This window comes from Rhinolophus hipposideros (genome assembly GCF_964194185.1).
Source record: "Rhinolophus hipposideros genome assembly, contig: SUPER_9_unloc_4, whole genome shotgun sequence".
Taxonomy (NCBI): domain Eukaryota; kingdom Metazoa; phylum Chordata; class Mammalia; order Chiroptera; family Rhinolophidae; genus Rhinolophus; species Rhinolophus hipposideros.
In genome coordinates, this window is record NW_027669494.1 from 146,711 (window position 1) to 171,165 (window position 24,455).

Consider the following 24,455-nt stretch of genomic DNA (forward strand, 5'->3'; position numbering starts at 1 on the left):
AGAAAGAAATTGAAAAGTCTCCAGAAAATGAACTTAAAGATATGGAAATATGTGACTTAAATGACAGAGAATTCAAGATTGCAGTTCTGAAAAAACTCAATGAGATGCAAGAAAACACAGACAGGCAGTTTAATGAATTCAGAAACATAATCAAGAACAAAATGAGTATTTTACAAAAGAGATTGAAATTTTAAAAAAGAACCAAATAGAATTTCTGGAGATTAAGAAATCAAAAGAAATGACATATGAAACAGCCAGTTTAGGTCGGAGAGTTGACCAGATGGAGGAAAGAATCAGTGACATCGAAGCTAGAAATCTGGAAATCACAGGGATGGAAGAAGAAAGAGACTTGAGACTTAAAAGAAATGAAAGAACTCTACAAGAACTTTCTGACTCCATCAGAAAGAGCAATATAAGAATAATGGGCATACCAGAAGGGGAAGAAAGAGAGAAGGGAACAGAGAATATATGTAAACAAGTAGTTGATAAGAACTTCCCAAACTTATGGAAAGAACTGGATCCTTAAATCCAAGAAACAAATGGAACACCTAATTATCTCAACCCCAACAGGCCTTCTCCAAGGCACATTATATTGAAGCTGTCAAAAATCAATGACAAAGAAAGAATCCTCAAGGCAGCCAGGGAAAAGAAGATGGTAACCTACAAAGGAAGGCCCATTAGATTATCATCAGATTTCTTTAGCAGAAACTCTACGAGTCAAGAGGGAGTGGAACCAAATATTCAAACTATTGAAAGAGAGAAATTATGAGCCAAGAATAATATATCCAGCAAAAACATCTTTTAGATATGAAGGAGAAATAAAGACCTTTCCAGACATACAGAAGCTGAGAGAATTTTCTAATACATGACCTACACTACAAGAAATGCTGAAGGAGGCTATTCGACCACCATCAACAGGGACAATTTGTGGCAACCAAAACATAAAAGTGGGGAGAGTAAAGGTCTGAACCGGAAAATGGGAATGGAGAAAGTAAGCATGCTGAAGAAAATGGAATACTCTAAATAGCAAACTTTCTTTTACATAAACTTAATGGTAACCACTCAAAAAAAATCCAGAACTGAAATACATAATGTAATAAACGAAGAAACAGAGGGAAAAATCATAGAATACCACCACATAGAAATAAGAGACAACAACGAAAAGGCAAAGAAACAATGGAGACACAGTCTTACCAGAAAAGAAAAGATAGAATGATAGGAAATCCTCACATATCAATAATCACCCTAAATGTAAATGGATTGAACTCACCAATAGAAAGGCACAGAGTAGCTGATTGGATCAAAAAACTAAACCCAACCATATGCTGCCTCCAAGAGGCACATCTCAGCTACAAGGACAAACATAGACTCAACGTGAAAGGATGGAAATTGACACTCCAAGCAAATGGTATCCAGAGAAAGTCAGGTGTAACCATACTGATTGATATCAGATGAAACAGACTTCAGGATAAAAAAGGTAACAAGAGACAAAGATGGACATTTCATAATGATGAAGGGGACTATACAACAAGAAGACATAACAGTCATCAATATTTCTGCCCCCAATCAGGGAGCACCAAGATATACCAAGAAACTACTAACAGAACTAAAGGGAGAAATGGACCAAAACACAATTATACTAGGGGAGTTAAACACATCATTGACAGCTATGGATAGATCATTCAAACAAAATAAATAAATAAATAGCAGCCCTAAATGACACATTAGATGAACTAGACATAACTGACATTTATAGAGCACTTCATCCTAAAACATCAGACTAAACATTCTTTTCGAGTGTACATGGAACATTCTCAAGGATAGATCATCTATTGGGACATAAAACTAGCCTCAGCAAATTTAAGAAGATGGAAATCATACCAAACAAACATATTCTCTGATCACAAGGCTTTGAAATTGGATATCAACTGCAAAAAGAAAGCAGGAAAAACCACAAATACATAGAGATTAAACAACATACTTTTAAAGAACGACCTGGTCAAAGAAGAAATAAGAGGATAGATCAAAAGATACATAGAAGAGTGACATCATAGGAATGGCAGCAGCGAAGAGTGACATCATACGAATGGCAGCAGCGAAGAGTGACATCATACGAATGGCAGCAGCGACTGCTGCCATTCCTATGATGTCATTCTTCTATGTATCTTTTGATCTATCCTCTTATTTCTTCTTTGACCAGGTCAATGGACTCTGCTCATCACACAGAAAAGGTAAGAGACTCGTTCGAGGATTACTTGAAGGTGGGCAAATTGGGCGAGCAGGGGAAGACAGAAGGGGGCGGAGTGGCGACCTCAGCCCGCATCTGCGGCTGTGGAGACACAGAGGATCCCAGGACAGAACAGAGACCACAAGAGCCAAGACATAGGCTCTTTCCCTGCATCCCACAGCTGATCTCTCCTGCCAAGAGAGCAGCATATCCAGCATTTGAGGCAGTCACCTCAGCTGAGACCTCCAGCTGGGCCCTAGGTCGGACAAAGGACATGATCAACACACCTGGGCCCCTCCGCCCACTCTCCCAATCCTACCCCTGCCTTTCCAGAGACTCAAGCTGGCCCCTGAACTGAAGAGCAGTGTCAGTTTACAGAGGAGTCAGAGCACTCAGGATCTGGGAGGACCCGGTTTGCAGCTCTGACTCAGGGAAGAGGCTGGGAAGAGTGTGACGCTACTGGGTTGGGAGAGAGAAGACTCCTCCATCTCCAGCTCTCACCTTTTCTGGCCTGCCTAGGGCAGGGCAATTACAACTGCGGAGGCACTCCCAGGGATCAGCAGTAGGTGGCAGACGCAGCTCTGGGCTTTCATCAACTCAGAAATCTCCTGCCCTCCACACACACATAGGGAAGAAGTACCCTAAGACTCAGGAGACCTGGGCACAGGGCTGGCTGTGTTACTCTCAGTGCGCATATGTGCAGGCAAGAGAGGAAAATGCACTGACTTTGTAAAAACTGACATTCAGAATTTATGGCACCACACATCTAAAACTGCCGTCCCAGGGTCACTCTGGGCACCAGGTGAGCATCTCTGCCTGCCCAAGACGCAGAGGACTCTTTGGTACAGGAGAGGACAACCTGGAGATTACTTGGTAGGCTTAAGCAAAGACTGACGCTGCTTTTTTGGTTTTGTTTTGTTTGTGTATTTTTGATATTTTTGCCGGTGTTGAGTGTGGGTTATCAGTTGTTTTTACATGGGTGTATTTGTTTTTTCTTTGCTGTTGGTGTTGCTGTTGTGCTGGGTGATTTGCTTTGTTCTGAAATTGCTCTACACCAGGGCCCAGCTCAAGAGGCACAAGATTCAAAACACCCTGAGGCCGACTCCAGACCAAGTTAGAGTATTATCGGGTTTGACCTACAAGTGACACACCCAGAAGGAATTCTCTACAGGCACAAGAGCCCATAGGGGCCAAGCCTCATTTGAGCAGTCAACCCTCACTCAGCAGAACTACCACTGTGGGCAGAGCCAAGTCTCACAACTAGTCAGCCTAGGAGTCAATCCCACCTACTGACCAGCCAAAAGCAATTCAAGATCAACTTTAACAGGACAATATACACAAAACGAGAGTCACCTTTGGTGCACACGCAGAGGAGAAGAAGAAAGTCATGCAAGTCAAATATAAAGGACGCATACTACGTAAGATAACCAATAAAAACAAAGACCCATAAGGGACCTACCTAATACATCAAAGCAAACACAGAGAGTCAGCCAGAATGGGGAAACAAAGAAACATGTCCCAAATAAAAGAACAGAAGAAACCTCCAGAATTGGAACCAAATGAAATACAGGTAACCAACCTGTCAGAGACAGAGTTCAGAACACTGATGATAAGAATACTGAAGGGGTTTAGTGACGACATAAAGAAGGATGGAGAAATCATAATGAACAACCAGTTAGAACTAAGGAATACAATAACTGAAATAAAGAACCCATTTGAAGGAATTACAGCAGGCTAGATGAAGCAGAGGATCGAATCAGCGACATGAAGACAAGTCAGCAGAGATCACCCACATGGAACAACAAAAAGAAAAAAGAGTAAAAAACAACGAAAATGGCTTAAGAGTCCTCTGGGATAACATCAAGTGCAACAACATGCGCATCACAGCAATACCAGAAGGTGAAGAAAGGAAGCAAGGGATCGAGAACATATTTGAAGTTATAATGTCTGAAAACTTCCCTAACCTGGTGAAGGAAACCGACGTATAACTCCAGGAAGTGCAGAGAGTTCCAACCAGGATAAACCCAAACAGGCCCACACCAAGACACATTACAGTTAACACGGTAAAGATTAAAGACAAAGACAGAATCCTAAAAGCAGCAAGAGAAAGATAGCAAGTTAAATACAAGGGAACTCCTGTAAGACTATCAAATGACTTTTCTACAGAAACATTGCAGGCCAGGAGGGAGGGGCAGGAGGTACTCAAAATGATGAAAAACAAGGGCCTACAACCTAGATTGCTTTATCCAGCAAGGCTATCATTTAAAATTGAAGGAGAGATAAAGAGCTTCCCAGAAAAGAATAAGCTAAAGGAATTTATTACCACTAAGGCAGCATCGCAGGAAATATTAAAAGGGCTTCTGTAAACAGAAGAAAGATGAAAACAATCTAACTACAAATTTAAAAATGGCAATAACTATGTACCTATCAATAATCACTTTAAATGCAAACGGATTATATGCTCCAATCAAGAGACATAGGGTGGCTGAGTGGATAAGAAAGCAAGACCCTTGTATATGCTGTAGACAAGAGACTCACCTCAGATCAAAAGACACACACAGGCTGAAAGTGATGGCTTGGAGTAAGATATTTCATGCAAACAGAAATGAGAAAAAAGCTGGAGTTGCAATACTTATATCTGACAAAATAGACTTTAAACTGAAGAATATATTAAAAGACAAAGATGGGCACTATACATAGTAAAGGAATTGGTCCGACAAGAGTACATAACCCTAGTAAACATCTATGCACCCAACAGAGGAGCACCTAAATATATAAAACAGATATTTACTGACATAATGACAGAACTCAACAGTAATATTATCATAGTAGGGGACTTCAACACACCTCTGACAAGGGACAGGTATTCCAGACAGAAAATCAATATGGAAACAATGGCCTTAAATGACACATTGGACCATTTGTATTTAATCAACATTTTCAGAGAATTTCACCCCAAAGCTGCAGAATACACGTTCTTCTCAAGCGCACACGGGACATTTTCCAAGATACACCACGTGTTAGGCCAGAAAACAAGTCTTGATTAATGTAAGAAAATTGAAATCATACCAATTGTCTTCTCTGACCACAGCGCTATAAAATCAGAAATCAACTACAGGAAAAAAACTGGAAGACACACAAATTCATGGAGCATGAATAACATGTTACTAAATAATGAATGGATCAACAATGAGATCAAGGAAGAAATCAAAACATGTCTCGAGACAAATGAAAATCAAAACATGACAAACCAAATCTATGGGATGCAGCGAAAACAGTCCTAGGAGGGAAATTCACAGCATTGCAGGCCTACCTAAAGAAACCAAAAAAATCACTAATCAACAGTTTATTTTCACACTTAAGGGATCAGGACAAAGAACAGCAAAATAACCGCAAAGGGAGTACAAAGAGGGACATAATAAAGGTCAGAGCGGAAATAAATGAAATAGAAACCAGAAAAACAATAAAAAACATCAATGAATCCAAGAGTTGTTTTTTAGACAAAATAAACAAAGTCAACAAACCTTTAGCCAGACTTATCAAAAAGAGAGAGAGAGAGGACCCAAATTAATAAAATCAGAAATGAAAGAGGAGAAGTGACAACAGACACCACAGAAATACAAAAATATTTAAGAAATTACTATCAGCATCTATATGCCAACAAATTAGACAATCTGGAAGAAATAGAAAATTTTCTAGAAGCATACATCCTTCCAAGGCTAACTCAAGAAGAAATGGTGAGAGTCTTGATCAAAATGGCAGCGTGAGGTGAGCCTCTGTAAAGCTCTCCTGGAATTTACAACTAATCGGACAACAATAACTCCACAAAGGACTCCCTGCACAGCAGACAGGCAAGACGAAGAGGTCCACTACTGAATTCACCTCCAGGTGGGTGAATCGCGCGAGCGGGGGAAGAGGGAAGGGAGAAGTGCGGGACGGAGCCCCGCGGGCGCAGGACAAAGACCTAGCTCAGTGCTCCGAGCTCGCTGCATCCCGGAACTACCACAGCTGCGGGAGAGGGAAGGACTCGGACTGCTAGGGCTCGGCTTACGGCCCACAGGGCTGAGGGGGCAGCATATAGCACAGCTGAACCCAACGTTCACGGCAGACCTCGGAGAAAAGACTGAGGGAAGAAGGCTGAAAACTGTGGTTAAGCCCTCACTGCCGAGCAGAGAACAAAAGCCTTAGGCACAGAGACTAGCCGCCCCTCCCTACCCTCCCAGAGCTCGCCCCACCCCCACCTGCCCGGTGCTAGAAGCGATAAACTAGCAGTGTCAGATCACAAGGACAGGATCTTTGCTGTTCTGAGAACTGTGGACCGCAGAAACAGATTCGCAGCCCAACTAGTTACGGCAAAGGGGAGGGAGCTGTGGAAGCAGGACCGGCTGTGGTGGTGGTCGCCGCCACCACCACACACTCACCTGGGCCACCTCTCACAACTGGGCCACCTCTCACAACTCACCCCGCCCCTGGCCCCACCTATCTGGGCGGATCCCTGCAGGAGTAAACAGAACTGCTGAAACATACGGGCTCTGAATCTGGTGCAGAAAGAGCTTTGGAACTTCAAAAGCTCTCCGCACCCCCACAGGGATTTGACACCCTATGACCCAGGTGAACTGTTAACAGAGGAGAGGCCCGTCTCCCAGGGAATCCCCCCATTGTGTGAGAAGCTGGAAAACTGCAGAGAAAGTATAGCACTACTGTGTCAGAGAGACCTCTTCCTATCAACCTGTTGAAGAAGCCACTCCTGTAGATGTCTAGAAAGAGAAATAATAAATCAGTAATTGCCATGAATAACCAAGGCAACAAGACAGCTCAAAAAGAAAGTGAAAAGTCTCCAGAAAAAGAACTTAGAGATATGGAAATATGTGACTTAAATGATAGAGAATTCAAGATTGCAGTTCTGAAAACCCTCAAAGAGATGCAAGAAAACACAGAAAGGCAATTTAATGAACTCAGAAACGCAATCAAAGAACAACATGAGCATTTTACGAAAGAGATTGAAATTTTAAAAAAGAATCAAATGGAATTTCTGGAGATTAAGAACTCAATAGAAGAAATTAAGAATGAAATAACCAGCTTAGGTAGTAGAGTTGACCAGATGGAAGAAAGAATCAGTGACATCGAAGATAGAAACCTGGAAATTACACAGATGGAAGAAGAAAGAGACTTGAGACTTAAAAGAAATGAAAGAACTCTACAAGAACTTTCTGACTCCATCAGAAAGAGCAATATAAGAATAATGGGCATACCAGAAGGAGAAGAAAGAGAGAAGGGAACAGAGAATATACTCAAAGAAATTGTCAATGAGCACTTCCCAAATTTGTGGACAGAACTGGATCCTCGAATCCAAGAAGCAAATAGAACACCTAATTACCTCAATACCAACAGGCCTTCTCCAAGACACATTGTATTCAAGCTGTCTAAAATTAACTCCAAAGAAAGAATCCTCAAGGCAGCCAGGGAAAAGAAGACGGTAACCTACAAAGGAAAGCCCATTAGATTATCATCCGATTTTTCAGCAGAAACTCTACAAGCCAGGAGGGAGTGGAACCAAATATTCAAACTACTGAAAGAGAGAAATCATGAGCCAAGAATAATATATCCAGCAAAGATATCCTTTAGATATGAAGGAGGAATAAAGACCTTTCCAGACATACAGAAGCTGAGGGAATTTTCTAATACAAGACCTGCACTACAAGAAATACTAAAGGAGGCTATTAGACCACCATCAACAGGGACAATTTGTGGCAACCGAAACATAAAAAGGGGGAGCGTAAAGGCCTGAACCGGAATATGGGAATGGAGAAAGTAAGCGTGCTGAAGAAAATGGAATACTCTAAATATCAAACTTTCTTTTACATAATCTTAAGGGTAACCACTCAAAAAAAATCCAGAACTGAAATATATACTGTAATAAAAGAAGAAACAGAGGGAAACATCATAGAATACCACCACACAGAAATAATAGACAACAACAAAAAGGCAAAGAAACAATGGAGACACAGCCTTACCAGAAAACTAAAGACAGAATGACAGGAAATCCTCACATATCAATAATCACCCTAAATGTAAATGGACTGAACTCACCAATAAAGAGACACAGAGTAGCAGATTGGATCAAAAAACTAAACCCAACCATATGCTGTCTCCAAGAGACACATCTCAGCTACAAGGACAAGCATAGACTCAAAGTGAAAGGGTGGAAATTGGCACTCCAAGCAAATGGTACCCAGAGAAAATCAGGTGTAGCCATAATGATATCAGATGAAACAGACTTCAGGGTGAAAAAGATAACAAGAGACAAAGATGGACATTTCATAATGGTAAAGGGGACTATACAACAAGAAGACATAACAGTCATCAATATTTATGCCCCCAATCAGGGAGCACCAAAATACACCAAGCAACTACTAACAGAACTAAAGGGAGAAATTGACCAAAACACAATTATACTAGGGGACTTAAATACATCATTGACAGCTATGGATAGATCATCCAAACAGAAAATAAATAACGAAATTGCAGCCCTAAATGACACATTAAATGAAATGGACATCATTGACATATATAGAGCACTTCATCCTAAAACATCAGACTATACATTCTTTTCGAGTGTACATGGAACATTCTCAAGGATAGACCATATATTGGGACATAAAAGCAGCCTCAGCAAATTTAAGAAGATTGAAATCATACCAAGCATATTCTCTGATCACAAGGCTTTGAAATTGGATATCAACTGCGATGAGAAAGCAAAAAGAAACACAAATACATGGAGATTAAACAACATACTTTTAAAGAACGACTGGGTCAAAGAAGAAATTAGAGGAGAGATCAAAAGATACATAGAAACAAATGACAATGAAAATACATCCTACCAAAATTTTTGGGATGCGGCGAAAGCAGTTATAAGAGGGAAATTTATATCATTACAGGCCTATCGCAAGAAACAAGAAAAATCCCAAATAAACAACCTCATGTTACACCTCAAAGAACTAGAAAAAGAAGAACAAGTGAAACCCAAAGTCAGCAGAAGAAAGGAAATAACAAAAATCAGAGCAGAGCTAAATGAAATAGAGAACAAAAAGACAATAGAAAAAATTAATGTGACAAAGAGCTGGTTCTTTGAAAACATTAATAAAATCGAGAAACCCTTGGCTAGACTCACTAAGATAAAAAGAGAGAAGACACTAATTAACAAAATCAGAAATGAGAAAGGGGAAGTTATCACGGACACCACAGAAATACAAAGGATCATCCAAGAATACTATGAAGGACTATATGCCACCAAATTTAATAACCTAGAAGAAATGGACAAGTTCTTAGAAACAAATAGCCTTCCAAGGCTGAACCGTGAAGAACTGGAAAACCTAAACAGACCGATCACCAGTAAAGACATTGAATCAGTCATCCAAAACCTTCTGAAAAGCAAAAGTCCAGGACCAGATGGCTTCACTAGTGAATTCTACCAAACCTTCAAAGAGGATCTAATACCAATCCTGCTCAAACTCTTCCAAAAAATTGAAGAAGAGTCAGTACTCCCTAACTCATTTTATGAGGCCAACATTACCCTGATACCAAAACCTGGTAAGGACAACACAAAAAAAGAAAACTACAGACCTATATCTCTGATGAATACTGATGCAAAAATCCTAAACAAAATTTTAGCAAATCGAATACAATAATGCATTAAAAAGATTATTCATCATGACCAAGTGGGGTTCATCCCCGGGGCACAAGGATGGTTCAACATCCGCAAATCCATCAATGTGATACATCACATAAACAAAATAAAGGACAAAAATCATATGATTCCATCAATTGATGCAGAAAAAGCATTTGACAAGATACAACATCCATTTATGATTAAAACACTTAATAAAATAGGTATAGAAGGAAAATACCTCAACATAATAAAGGCAATCTATGACAAGCCTTCAGCTAATCTCATAATTAATGGTGAAAAACTGAAGCCCTTTGCTCTACATTCAGGAACACGACAGGGCTGTCCCCTGTCACCTCTGCTTTTCAACATAGTGTTGGAAGTCCTTGCCAGAGCTATCAGGCAAGAGAAAGAAATAAAAGGCATCCAAATTGGGAATGAAGAAGTTAAAATATCACTCTTTGCAGATGATATGATGCTATATATAGAAAACCCTAAAGACTCCACCAAAAAGCTGTTAGAAACAATCAATGAATACAGTAAAGTTGCTGGCTACAAAATCAACGTACAAAAGTCCATTGCATTCCTATATACTAACAATGAACTCTCAGAAAAAGAAATACAAAAAACAATTCCCTTTGCAATTGCAGCAAAAAGAATAAAATACCTAGGAATAAATTTAACCAAGGATGTGAAGGATTTATATGCTGAAAACTATAAGACATTTTTGAAAGAAATTGAAGATGACACAAAGAAATGGAAGGACATTCCGTGCTCATGGCTTGGAAGAATCAACATAGTTAAAATGGCCATATTACCCAAAGCAATATACAGATTTAATGCAATCCCCATCAAAATCCCAATGGCATTTTTTAAAGAAATAGAACAAAAAATCATCAGATTTGTTTGGAACCACAAAAGACCCCGAATAGCCAAAGCAATCTTAAGAAAAAAGAACAGTGCTGGAGGTATCACACTGCCTGACTTTAGCTTGTACTACAGGGCTACGATAATCAAAACAGCATGGTATTGGCGGAAAAACAGACACATAGACCAATGGAATAGAATTGAGAACCCAGAAATAAAACCACATAAATATGGACAGATAATTTTTGACAAAGAAGCTAAAAACATACAATGGAGAAAAGACAGCCTCTTCAATAAATGGTGCTGGGAGAATTGGATAGCCACGTGCAAAAAAATGAAACTGGACTGTTATCTGTCACCATGTACCAAAATTATTTCAAAATGGATCAAAGACTTAAGCATAAGACCTGACACAATAAACTGCATAGAAGAAAACATAGGTACTAAACTTATGGACCTTGGGTTCAAAGAGCATTTTATGAATTTGACTCCAAAGGCAATGGAAGTAAAAGATAAAATAAACAAATGGGACTATATGAAACTTAAAAGTTTCTGCACAGCAAAAGAAACCATCGACAAAATAAAGAGGCTACCGACTGAATGGGAGAAGATTTTTGCAAATAGTTCCTCCGATAAGGGTCTAATATCCAAAATATACAAGGAACTCATGAAACTCAACAACAAAAAAACGAACAACCCAATTGAAAAATGGTCAGAGGACCTAAAGAGACATTTCTCTAAAGAGGACTTAGAAATGGCAAATAGACATATGAAAAAATGCTCAATATCACTAATCATCAGAGAAATGCAAATAAAAACCACAATGAGATATCACCTCACCCCAGTCAGAATGGCTATCATCAACAAGACAAATAGCAACAAGTGTTGGAGAGGCTGTGGAGAAAAAGGAACCCTCATACACTGTTGGTGGGAATGCAGACTGGTGCAGCCGCTATGGAAGGCAGTGTGGAGGTTCCTCAAGAAATTACGAATAGAATTACCATATGACCCAGCAATCGCTCTCCTGGGTATCTACCCCAAAAATATAAAAGCATTTCTCTATAGAGACACATGTACTCCAATGTTCATTGCAGCTTTGTTTACAGTGGCCAAGACATGAAAACAACCAAAATGTCCTTCGATAGATGAATGGATAAAGAAGTTGTGGTATATATACACAATGGAATACTATTCAGCGTTAAGGAAAGATGATATAGGAACATTTCTGACAACATGGATGGATCTTGAGAACATAATGCTAAGCGAAATAAGTCAGACAGAAAAAGCAGAGAACCCTATGATTTCACTGATATGTGGTATATAAACCAAAAACAAGACAAACAAATGAGAAACAAGAACTCATAGACACAGACATATTTTAGTGGTTACCAGAGGGTAAGGGGGGTGGGGGGAGGGAGATGAGGGTAAGGGGGATCAAATATATGGTGATGGAAGGAGAGCTGACTCTGGGTGGTGAACACACAATGGGATTTGTTGATGGTGTAATACGGAATTGTACACCTGAAATTATGTAATTTCATTAACAATTGTCACCCCAATAAATAAATTAAAAAAAAAAAAGAAGAAGAAATGGTAAACCTGAATAGACTGATTACCACCAGGGAAGTTGAATCAGTAATCAACAAGTTCCCAACAAACAAAAGTGCTGGACCAGATGGCTTTACAGGTGAATTTTACAAAACATTCAAAAAAGAATTATCACCTATTCTCCTCAAGCTATTCCAAAAAATTCAGAAGGAGGGAAGGCTCCCAAAACCTTTTTACGAGGCCACTATCACTCTGATCCCCAAATCAGACAAAGACACTACAAAAAACAAACAAACAAACAAAAAACTATAGGCCTGTATCTCTAAAGAACATAGATGCAAAAACCCTCCACAAAATATTACTGAACAGGATTATGCAATACATTAAAAAAATCATACACTATGATCAAGGGGGATTCATTCCTGGTATGCAAGGGTGGTTCAACATCCGCAAATCAATTAACGTGATACACCACATTAACAAAATAAAAAATAAAAATCATATGATCATATCAATTAGATGCAGAAAAAGCATTTGACAAAATCCAGCAGCCATTTATGATAAAAACTCTTAAGAAAATGGGAATAGAGAGACCATATCTCAACATAATAGAGACCATATATGATAAACCCACAGCTAACATCACACTCAATGGGGAAAAGCTAAAATATTCCCCTTAAGATCAGGAACAAGGCAAGGTTTCCCACTTTCTCCACTTCTATTCAACATAGTGCTGGAAGTCCTAGCCACAGCAATCAGACAAGAAAAATAAATAAAAGGCATCCAAATTGGTAAGGAGGAAGTAAAATTGTTATTATATGCAGATGACATGATACTATATAGAGAGAACCCTAAAGACTCCACCAAAAAACCATTAGAACTGATCAATGTATTTAGTAAAGTAGCAGGATACAAAATTAATATTCAGAAATCAGTTGCATGTGTATATACCAATAATAAAATATCAGGAGAAATTAAGAAAAGAATCCCATTTACAATTGCTCCAAAGACTATAAAATACCTGGGAATAAATTTAATGAAAGAAGTAAAACATCTATACTCAGAAAATTATAAGACACTGAAGAAAGAAATTAAAGAGGATACAAATAGATGGAAGCACATACTATGCTCATGGATAAGAAGAATTAATAGAGTGAAAATGTCCATACTGCCTAAGGCAACATACGAATTCAACGCAATTTCCATCATATTACCAAGGATGGTTTTCACAGGAATAGAACGTATAATCCTGAAATTTATATGGAACCATAAAAGATCCTGGTTGGCCTCGGCAATCTTGAGAAATAGGAATAAAGTGGGAGGTATAACGATACCTGACATCAAATTATACTACAAGGCTACAGTAATCAAACACCACGATACTGGTATAAAAACAGATACATTGATCAATGGAACACAATAGAGAGCCCAGCAATAAATCCATGCCTATATTGTCATTCAATCTATGACAATGGAAGCAAGAATTTATGGTGGGGTAAAGACAGTCTATTCAATAAATGGTGTTGGCGAACCTGGACAGACACATGCAAAAGAATGAAGCTGGACCACTTCCTTACACGATATACAAGAATAAATTCAAAATGCATTAAAGACATAAGTGTAAGATCTGAAACCATAAAATTTCTAGAAGAAAATATAGGAAGAAACTTTAAAGACATTACCTGGAGTAAGATTTTTACTGATACATCCTCTCAGCCAAGAGAAGTAAGAGAAAAAATAATCATGTGGGATCACATCAAACTAAAAAGTTTTTTTCACAGCAAAGGAAACCATCAATAAAACAAAAAGGGATCCTACTGAATGGGAAAAGATATTTGCCAATGATATATCTGATAAGGGATTAATATCACAAATCTATAAAAAACTTACTCAACTCAACTCCAAAAAAACAAACAACCCAATTAAAAAATGGGCAGAGGACTTGAGGAGACATTTTTCTAAAAAGGACATACAGAAGGCAAGAAGACATATGAAGAAATGCTCAACCTCACTAACCATCAGAGAAATGCAAATCAAAACCACAATGAGATACCACCTCACCCCAGTCAAAATGGCTATTATCAATAAATCAACAAACAACAAATGCTGGCGGGGATGTGGAGAAAGGGGAACGCTAGTGCACTGTTGGTGGGATTGCAGATCAGTGCAGCCACTATGGAAAACAGTATGGAGGTATCTCAGGAATCTGAAAATGGAACTACCCTATGATCCAGTAATTCCACTCCTAGGCATCTACCCGGAGAAATCCAAAGCTCCAATTCAAAAATCTGTATGCACTTCTATGTTTATTGCAGCACTTTACACAATAGCCAAGATATGGAAACAACCGAAATGCCCATCGGTCGATGACTGGATTAAGAAGCTGTGGTACATTTATACAATGGAGTACTACGCAGCCATAAAGAAAAAAGAAATCTTATCATTTGCAACAACATGGATGGATCTAGAGAACATTATGTTAAGTGAAATAAGTCAGAAAGAGAAAGACAAGTACCATATGATCTCACTTATATGCGGAATCTAAAGAAAAGAATATGTGTATGAACTAATCAGAAACAGTTTTGGGGACACAAAAAACCGAGAGTTGTTACATGGGCGGGGGGGAGGGGGTTGGGGATGGGGGGAAGGGTGAAGGGATTGGGGGGCGGCTGGTGACCACAGGATGGCCTCAGGGTTTTTTGAGAATTACTTTGGGGAACTTATTCAATAGTGTTTGGGGATTTTGTTGGGTGTCCGATGGACATGTGTCCTGTTTGGGAGACCACCTCAGGGATGCTGTGGATGCCTGGTCATGGCATTGTACACCAGAGGCTGGACATTAATGAATGCCAACTATAATTTTAGGTGTATAATGTGATGGATCAGTGTGAGGTCGGGGGGGTGGTGGCTGGGGGGAGGGGGGTTCACGGTGTGAGGGATGTAAAAATAAAATAAAATAAAATAAAATAAAACTATAAAAAATAAAAAAATGATAATAAAAAAAAGGGATCCTACTGAATGGAGAAGATATTTGCCAATGATATATCTGATAAGGGGTTAAAATCCCATATTTATAAAAAATCTCAGTCAACTGAACTCCAAAATAACAAACAACCCAGTTAAAAAATGTGTAGAGGACATGGAGAGTAATTTTTTTAAAAAGGACATACAGATGGGAAACAGACATATGAAAAATGCTCAACTTCACTAATCATTAGAGAAATGCAAATAAAAACCGCAATGAGATACAACCTCACCCAAGTCAAAATGGCTTTCATCAACAAATCAACAAACAACAAGTGTTGGCCTGGATGTGGAGAAAAGGGAACGCTTGTGCACTGTTGGTGGGATTGCAGATTGGTGCAGCCACTATGGAAAACAGTATGGAGGTATCTCAAAAATCTGAGAATGGAACTACCCTATGACCCAGCAATTCCACTCCTAGGTATCTATCCGGAGAAATCCAAAACTCTAATTCAAAAAAATTTATACACCACTATCTTTATTGCAGCACTATACACAATAGCCAAAACATGGAAACAATCGAAATGCCCATTGGTAAACGATTGGATTAAGAAACTGGTACAGTTATACAATGGAGTATTTCTCAGCCATGAAGAAGAATGAAATCTTACCATGCAACAATATGGATGGACCTAGAGAACATTATATTAAGTGAAATAAGTCAGACAGAGAAAGACAAATACCATATGATCTCATATGGGGAATCTAAAGAAAATAATAAATGAATGAACTAATCAGAAACAGTCTCAAAGACACAGAGGAAAAACTGAGGGTTGCTAGATGAGGGGGTGGGGATTAGGGGGAAAGTGAGGGGATCAGAATGAACAGTTGGTAACCACAAGAGTGCCACGGGGATACGAGAGTCAATTTGGGGAATGTAATCAATAATTTCGTAAAGATTTTGTAGGGTATCCAATGGATACTTGTCTCATTAGGGAGACCACCTCAGGGATGATGTAGATGGCTGATCACTGCACTGTACATCTGAAGCTGAATAATGAATGTCAAGTACAATTTACATATACATATAATACATATACATATTTTATATAAAAAATATATATACATACTATATATATATCTTATATAAATATATATATTACATATATATTACATATAGTTACAAGAAGTGGAGTACAGCATTAAGAATAGAGACAGTGGAAATGTAATGGCTGTGTGAGATGTCAGAGAGGCAGTGGAGGGGAGAGGGGGTTATGACTGTGTGAGGGATATAAATGATACATGTCTAGCTATTACATTGTTTTGTGCACCTGAAACAAATAAAAGAATGTGAAAAACCAAAAAAACAGTAAACTGGAAAGGGAACAATGAAAAGCTTCAAAAAAAATAAAAAAACAAAAACTATCTTACAGAAGAAAAAAAGATACATAGAAACAAAGGAAAATGAAAATACATCCTACCAAAATTTTGCGGATGCAGCGAAAGCAGTTTTAAGAGGGAAATTTATATCATTACAGGCCTATCTCAAGAAATAAGAAAAATCCCAAATAGATAACTTCATCTTTACATCTTATGGAGCTAGAAAAAGAAGAACAAATGAAACTGAATGTCAGCAGCAGAAAGAAAACAATAAAAATCAGAGCAGAACTAAATGAAACAGAGAACAAAAAGAGAATAGAAAAAATTAATGTGACAAAGAGCTGGTTCTTTGAAAAGATTAATACAATTGACAAACCCTTGGTAGACTCAGTAAGATAAAGAAAGACTAATAAAATGAGAAATGAGAAGGGAAGTTATCACGGACGCCACCGAAACACAAAGCATCATCCAGGAATACTATGAGGGGCTACATGCCACCAAATTCAATAACCTAGAAGAAATGGACAGGTCCTTGGAAACATATAGCCTTCCTAGGCTGAATCATAAAGAACTGGAAAATCTAAATAGATCGATCACCACTGAGGAAATTGAATCAGTCATTCAAAACCTTCCCAGAAGCAAAAGTCCAGGACCCGATGGCTTCACTAGTGAATTCCACCAAATCTACAAAGAGGATATAATACCTGTCCTACTCAAACTCTTCCAAAAAATTGAAGAAGAGACAATACTCCCTAAATCATTTTATGAGGCCAACATTACCGATACCAAAACCTGGTAAGGATAACACAAAAAAAGAAAACTACAGACTATTATCTCTGATGAATGCAGATGCAAAAATCCTAAGAAAAATGCTAACAAATCGAATGCAACAATATGCTAAAAAGATTATTCATCATGACCAAGCAGATTCATCCCAGGTGCACAAGGATGGTTCAACATTCAGAAATCCATCAATGTGATTCATCCCATAAACAAAATAAAGGACAAAAATCATATAATTATATCAATTGATGCAGAAAAAGCATTTGACAAGATACAACATCCATTTATGATTGGATCACTTAATAAAATAGGTATAGAAGTAAAATACTTGAACATAATAAAGGCCATATATGACAAACCCTCAGCTAATCTCATAATTCATGATGAAAAACTGAAGCTCTTTTCTCTACGTTCAGGAACACCGCAGGGCTGTCCCCTATCACCTCTGCTTTTAAGGATAGTGTTGGAAGTCCTCGCCAGAGCAATCAGGCAAGACAAATAAGTAAAAGGCATCCAAATTGGGAATGAAGAAATTAAATTGTCACTCTTTGCAGATGACATGATGCTATATATAGAAAACCCTAAAACTCCACCAAAAAGCCATTGAAAACAATCAACTAATACAGTAAAGTTGCTGGCTACAAAATCAATGTACAAAAGTCCATTGTATTCCTATATACTAACAATGAAATCTCAGAAAAAGAAAGCAAAAGAACAATTCCTTTTGCAATTGCAAGAAAAAGTATAAAACACCTAGGATTAAACTTAACCAAGGATGTGAAGGATTTATATGCTGAAAACTATAAGACATTTTTAAAAGAAATTGAAGAAGACACAAAGAAATGGATAGACATTCCATGCTCATGGATTGGAACAATCTACATAGTTAAAATGCCCGTATTACCAAAACAATATACAGATTTAATGCAATCTCCATCAAAATCCCAATAGCACATTTTAAAAAATAGAACAAAAAAATCATCAGATTTGTATCGAACCACAAAAGACATCAACAGCCAAAGGAATCCTAAGCAAAAAGAACAATGCTGGAGGTATCAAACTCCCTGACTTTAGCTTGTACTAAAGGGCAATAATAATCAAAACAACATGGTATGGGCAGAAAAACAGACACATAGACCAATGGAATAGAATTGAGATCCCAGAAATAAACCCACATAAATATGGACAGACAATTTTTGACAAAGAAGCAAAAAGCATACAATGGAGAAAAGACAGCTCCTTCGATAAATGGTGCTGGTAGAATTGGAAAACCACATGCAAAAGAATAAAACAGGGCTGAAATCTGTCACCGTGTACCAAAATTAATTCAAAATGGATCAAAGACTTAAGCATAAGACCTGACACAATAAACTGCATTGAAGAAAACATAGTTACTAAACTTATGGACCTTGGGTTCAAAGAGCATTTTATGAATTTTATGACTCCAAAGGCAATGGAAGTAAAAGCTCAAATAAATGAATGGGACTATATGAAACTTAAAAGCTTCTGCACAGCAAAAGAAACCATCGATAAAATAAAGAGGCAACCAACTGAATGGGTGAAAAAGTTTGCAAACAGTGCCTCCGATAAGGGGCTAATATCCAAAATATACAAGGAACTCATGAAACTCAACACAAAAAACCAAACAAACAACCCGATTGAAAAATGGGCAGAGGACCTGAAGAGACATTTCTCCAAAGAGGACATACAAATGGCAAATAGACATATGAAAAAAAGCTCCACATCACTAATCATCAGAGAAATGCAAATAAAAACCACAATGAGATATCACCTCACCCCATTCAGAATGGCTATCATCAACAAGACAAATAGTAACAAGTGTTGGAGAGGCTGTGGAGAAAAAGGAACCCTCATACACTGTTGGGGGGAATGCTGGCTGGTGCAGCCGCTATGGAAGGCAGTGTGGAGGTTCCTCAAGAAATTACAAATAGAATTACCACATGACCCAGCAATCTCTCTCCTGGGTATCTACTCAAATAATCTGAAAACTTTTAATCATAAAGACAAGTGTGCTCCAGTGTTCATTGCAGCTTTACTTACGGTGGGTAAGACAACGGAAACAACCAAAACGTCCTTCGATAGATGAACGGATAAAGAAGTTGTGGTACATATAAATAATGGAATAGTATTCGGTGGTAAGTAAAGATGAAATAAAACTATTGCTAAATGGGGTCTAATGGGGTGATGGAAAGAGAACTGACTGGCTGGTGACCACACAATGTGAGATATAGATAATATATTACAGAATTGTACACCTGAAATCCATGTCACTTTATTAACAATTGCACCCCAATAAACTTTAATTTAAAGGAAAAAAACCCTCAAGTGGTGATATTTTATAAAATGGTTCACAGTGACAAATTTTCCATTACAAACATAAAACAATGATAGGGGGAACACTATTAAATTTTACAAGTGCTACACAAAACTAAATTCTGAGTAAAAAAGTTAATTTCACACAGGAGCCTTTTACCTTGGTACCAACATCCAAGAGTCCATCGTCTGATAGAGCCCGTGAATCATTCCTGCCAGGTTTCCAGGAAAGACTTTAGGGTAAAAATACACAACAAAAACAGTGAGTGCATTCCTTTACAAAAACAACAACAACAAAAGGAGTAAAATTCAGCTATCTGCATAGGAAATGAAGTTTCTTGATATGATTAAAATTTAGACGATGTTCTAGAAAAGCTATCAGTTATCTATTGCTGCCTCCACCACTCCCAACTCGTGCAATATTTAATGAAGATACACTCCAGGTTTCCATTACAAAGAACGACAGCAAACATGTTGGCAACACCTGAGAGTACCTTGTTTTCACCAAAAGTCCCCAGGGCTGAATTGAAAACGCAATTAATAGCTGACAAGAGGAACCTGAACTGGGACAAAAGCAATGACCTAAATCAAGGTAGAACGATACACTGAGCCTTCTCCACGGTCTGTCCCTGGTTCAAAGATTAATCTGTGTGGGTCACAAACGGCAGTCTTGCTTCTTTAACATAGAAAGCAGTTACTAAACTCACCCCATTCCTTGCTTTCACTCAAAAACACTACAGTGAGGTCCCTGAAATGCATGAAATGTTTGCAACTTACATGTACAAAAGTCAAAGAACAAATATGTACGTTGTTAGCCTCCCCACTCCCAGATCACTTGTCCGCACAGCTTCCTGGCAATCTCCAACCTTGAAAACTTCAGCCTACGAAGGCATAGACTCCTGAAACAAGGTTGGGCTCAAATGACCCACAGTAGGAGTTCTCTATGTCGCTGTTCCTGGAAAACAAGCTAAATGGAGCCTCAGTCATCCACTCCCAACACAGGCATGTTACCACCTACCCAACTCCATTACTGTTTTCACAATCAGTCCTCCCTCTGCCCAACCCTCCATCTCCATGGGAAGGACATCAGCGCGTTGGGCAAAGAGGTGGAGGTGACGAGACACCGGCCGTGGGCCATAGATCTATGTAGTTCAGCAATCTCCAGTGCCTTTGGACTCGAGGGGACCCCCTCTGTAATTTCGGGTGCAGGTGGATGATACCACATTCCTACTTGCTATAAAGAGAATGTTTCCACAGTCTCAAAGGTTTAATATGTTTTCATACAACCTTAAATTTTGCTGGTTCCTCCAATTCAACAAACGAAAAAGCACCAACCTGTTCAGACGCCCTTGAACCCATTACTTTAATCTGCTTCTTTAGACAACTACCAACATCCGGTGTCCTTCTTGTTTGTAATTTCTCTTTACCTTGTCATACCCTACTATTCTGATCTCTTTTCCCTTATCTGATCTCTGATCTCTATTCTAAAAGCCTTATTCCTATTCCAACCCAGTGTTGGTCCTATTGAGACTTGGATTCCCCTGCTAATTCCATTCTTATCCTCTTCCACTGCATTCACTAGACCTTTCCATAATTAAACCCTCACCCAAAGGATGATAAAGAAGGAAGTGTACTGGGCTTAGAAACCTACACTTAATCTCATTTCATCACTCACTGTACTCAAATAAGTCACTTTAATCTCTTGGGGCTCAAACTCCTCATGTGATCAACCACTTGACCAAAACATTAATGGCAGCATGAAGTACTAGGGGGTGTTTTAAATAATTAATTGATAACATTCCTTTAACACCTGGAATTCTATGTACTTTTGATTCTGTCAAGAAAAATGGAGAACACTTAGCTGGCAGAAGTGGAAAAAAATAACACAACAACGGCAACAATAATACCCCGAGAATGCAGAGAAAAAGGGGAAAAAAATCAAGAAAACTCATGGAAGAGGGAAGAAAGACTCTGGAAAAAGAGAAAAAACTTCCTACAACAAGGGAAAGGTATTAGCCAGAAGGGAAACACAGGCTGGGAAGTCAGTCAGTAGAGGAATCAATTAGAAATATCATCTCAATTTGTGCTGCATTAACACAACATGGTCTATACATAGATGATCTTCACTTACAGAACAACGATTCATCCCAAGAAGTGTACGTCGCATTATCCCTGAAAACATTTATCTGATTAGGTCTTGCTTATGTACAACCTGTGGTTCTGTGGCCACAGTGAACTGAGATCTGCCCTAAACACTGATGGTGAAAACAAGGTTCTCGTGACTGCTGCAACTGTCAAGTACATTCAGACAAGAGCTTGGGCTAACTGGGCTTGGTAGGAAACTTCTAAATCAGCACTAAGGCATCACTAAACGGGACTCTCTGAGGCCACCTGACGTGCACCTGAATCTTGAATCCAGACCTGTCCAGGCACTTCTCAGTACAGGCTGAGGGACAAGAGAACGGACTTGGGAAGCCAAGCAGGCTGAAGGACACATCACAGGTCAGCCTCTTGGTAACAATGGAACCAGGGGTCAGTTAATCCACCTCCCGGAACCACACTCGTCTAATGAATAAAAACTAGGCCGAACAGCACAGCTACTTTGCGAATCTACTGTGCCGACGACCTGGGATAACGAATGGTAGGCACATAGTATAGGGTCTAGGCCAGAGCAGAACACTCATTAAAGCTTACTGGCTTCTCTCGGCAGTTTCTTAGTTAACATGCAATTTTAGAAATCCATAAAATCCTACCTGCTTGCAGGGTCGCATTTAGGACACTCATCCACTGTTAAAGAAAAAATTTACATACATTGTAAATACACAATAGAAAAACACAGAACTTTCAAAGCGTCCGATTCAAGTGATGTAAAAATGTTTCTTTGGGAACACCCCTGAAGACTATAGTAGAGTGAATGTTACTGATACAACTGGTGGGCAATTAATACATGAAGAACTTTTACTTCCTCTGCTGTATGTCTCTGTGTGTGTGTGTGTGTGTGTGTGTGTATGTATACACACATATATATATTAATATATATTCATACACATACACATATGCACATATATATATATATATACATATATACGTATGTACCTATCTATATATGTGTGTATGTATGCATATATACTCCCCAGTGTACGCTAAATACTAGTCTAAATGGAATCACACTTTCTCCTTATTCCCTTTCTTATTTCCTTATGTTACTCTGATTGAGGAAGAATGCCAATGTCCTGCTAAAAGTTATTCTATTTGGCTGTAAGTTGTGTAAACAGAGTAAACATAAAGCAGATTTTGCTACAAAATGACTGTAGGAAAGTCAGAACTACGATCAACCTATACAGAGGCGGGCTAGGGTTGAACTCTTTGTTTTTTTATTTCCTTCTTTGCTTTCTCTGTTTCCTGGTGGCTGTGATTCACACCAGTCATGGAGGGAAGAATTATGTAAGAGGAACACACCTACAACCTGCGTCTTTCGTTTGTCTATTACGGCCATCTGTCCAAACTGTGTGGATGCTGACAGAGGTTTTCTCATTGAGTGTGTGGCAAATGGCCCTTTATCATCAAATTTCGAATCCCCGGAACTTTGACAAGTTCCATGATTGGAAATCAAAGAAGTAGCATTCCAGCTGGAAGAATCTGAAAATAAAATTTTCGTTTATGAGGAGGTAAAAATAACACAAAGCTGACCATCTTGTAAAACGTCCTTCTTCAGAGAAGCAGTCCCACGTCCTCCTTTCTCCCAAACACTCTACTCCTTTAGAGTGCATTTTATTTTAGGTGTCCTATACTTGCCATTCACGTAAGTTAAGCTGAATTAAGTATTGTCACTCAGCAATTTCTGTTATATAATGTGTTTCCAATTAAAGCTTTTCTTCTTAATAGTTAAAATGGTGTGGGTGTGAATTTTTTTGTCATTATCAAAAGTTATGTCTAACCGCTTAAGTTTAAATATGTGTGACAAACATGGGTTTAAAACAACTTTCAATGAATCGTACTATTTCAAATAAGAAATTACTTATTACAAGACAATAGTCTTTTCTAAATGCTCCAATAGCTTCAGAATTCATTTTTTAAGCCTTAGGAAATTGAAATTCAAATGAAAAATGACAGGCTTGGGTGACCATATGGTTTCCAATTAAAAATACGATCAGGGCCAGACCGGTGGCTCAAGTGATTAGAGCTCCATGCTCCTAACTCCGAAGGCTGCCGGTTCGATTCCCACATGGGCCAGTGGACTCTCAACCACAAGGTTGTCGGTTCAGTTCCTCGAGTCCCGCAGGTGGGCTACGCCCCCTGCAACTACTAATGGCAACTGGACCTGGAGCTGAGCTGCACCATCCACAACTAAGACTGAAAGGACAACAACTTGACTTGGAAAAAGGCTTGGAAGTACACACTGTTCCCCAATAAAGTCCTGTTCCCCTTCCCCAATAAAAAAAAAAAATATCTTAAAAAAAAATACGATCAAACTAGGTATACATTAGCTCCAAAGAATACAGGGCACCATGAGACAGAAAACAAATACATAACAAAACATTTTCCTTTTGCTTTTTAAACAAAATCTCAGCTTAAATCTACGAGACAAGTGAAAGAAAACCACACTGTAGAAGTGAAGCTTTAAAGCCTCTTTTATCACTTCACATCCAGGAAGCCCATACATCATTTAAGACGGTGGTTTCCAAT

At 38.6% G+C, this 24,455-nt stretch overlaps 1 protein-coding gene across 4 annotated transcripts in view; it reads right to left on the bottom strand.

Moving 5' to 3' along the window:
• Positions 1–24,455, bottom strand: part of LOC308502960 (uncharacterized protein) — a 90,989-nt gene that overhangs the window by 7,510 nt on the left and 59,024 nt on the right. For 2 of the 4 annotated variants that reach the window (XM_081080773.1, XM_081080772.1), the window contains exons 19-21: positions 23,229–23,408; positions 22,523–22,556; positions 19,930–20,002 (exon numbers count right to left, since the gene is read on the bottom strand). In XM_081080773.1, coding sequence (XP_080936899.1) covers positions 19,930–20,002; positions 22,523–22,556; positions 23,229–23,408 — 287 coding nt within the window. The remainder of the gene's footprint in view (positions 1–19,929; positions 20,003–22,522; positions 22,557–23,228; positions 23,409–24,455) is intronic. The other 2 variants (XM_081080775.1, XM_081080774.1) reach the window with 1 other exon arrangement.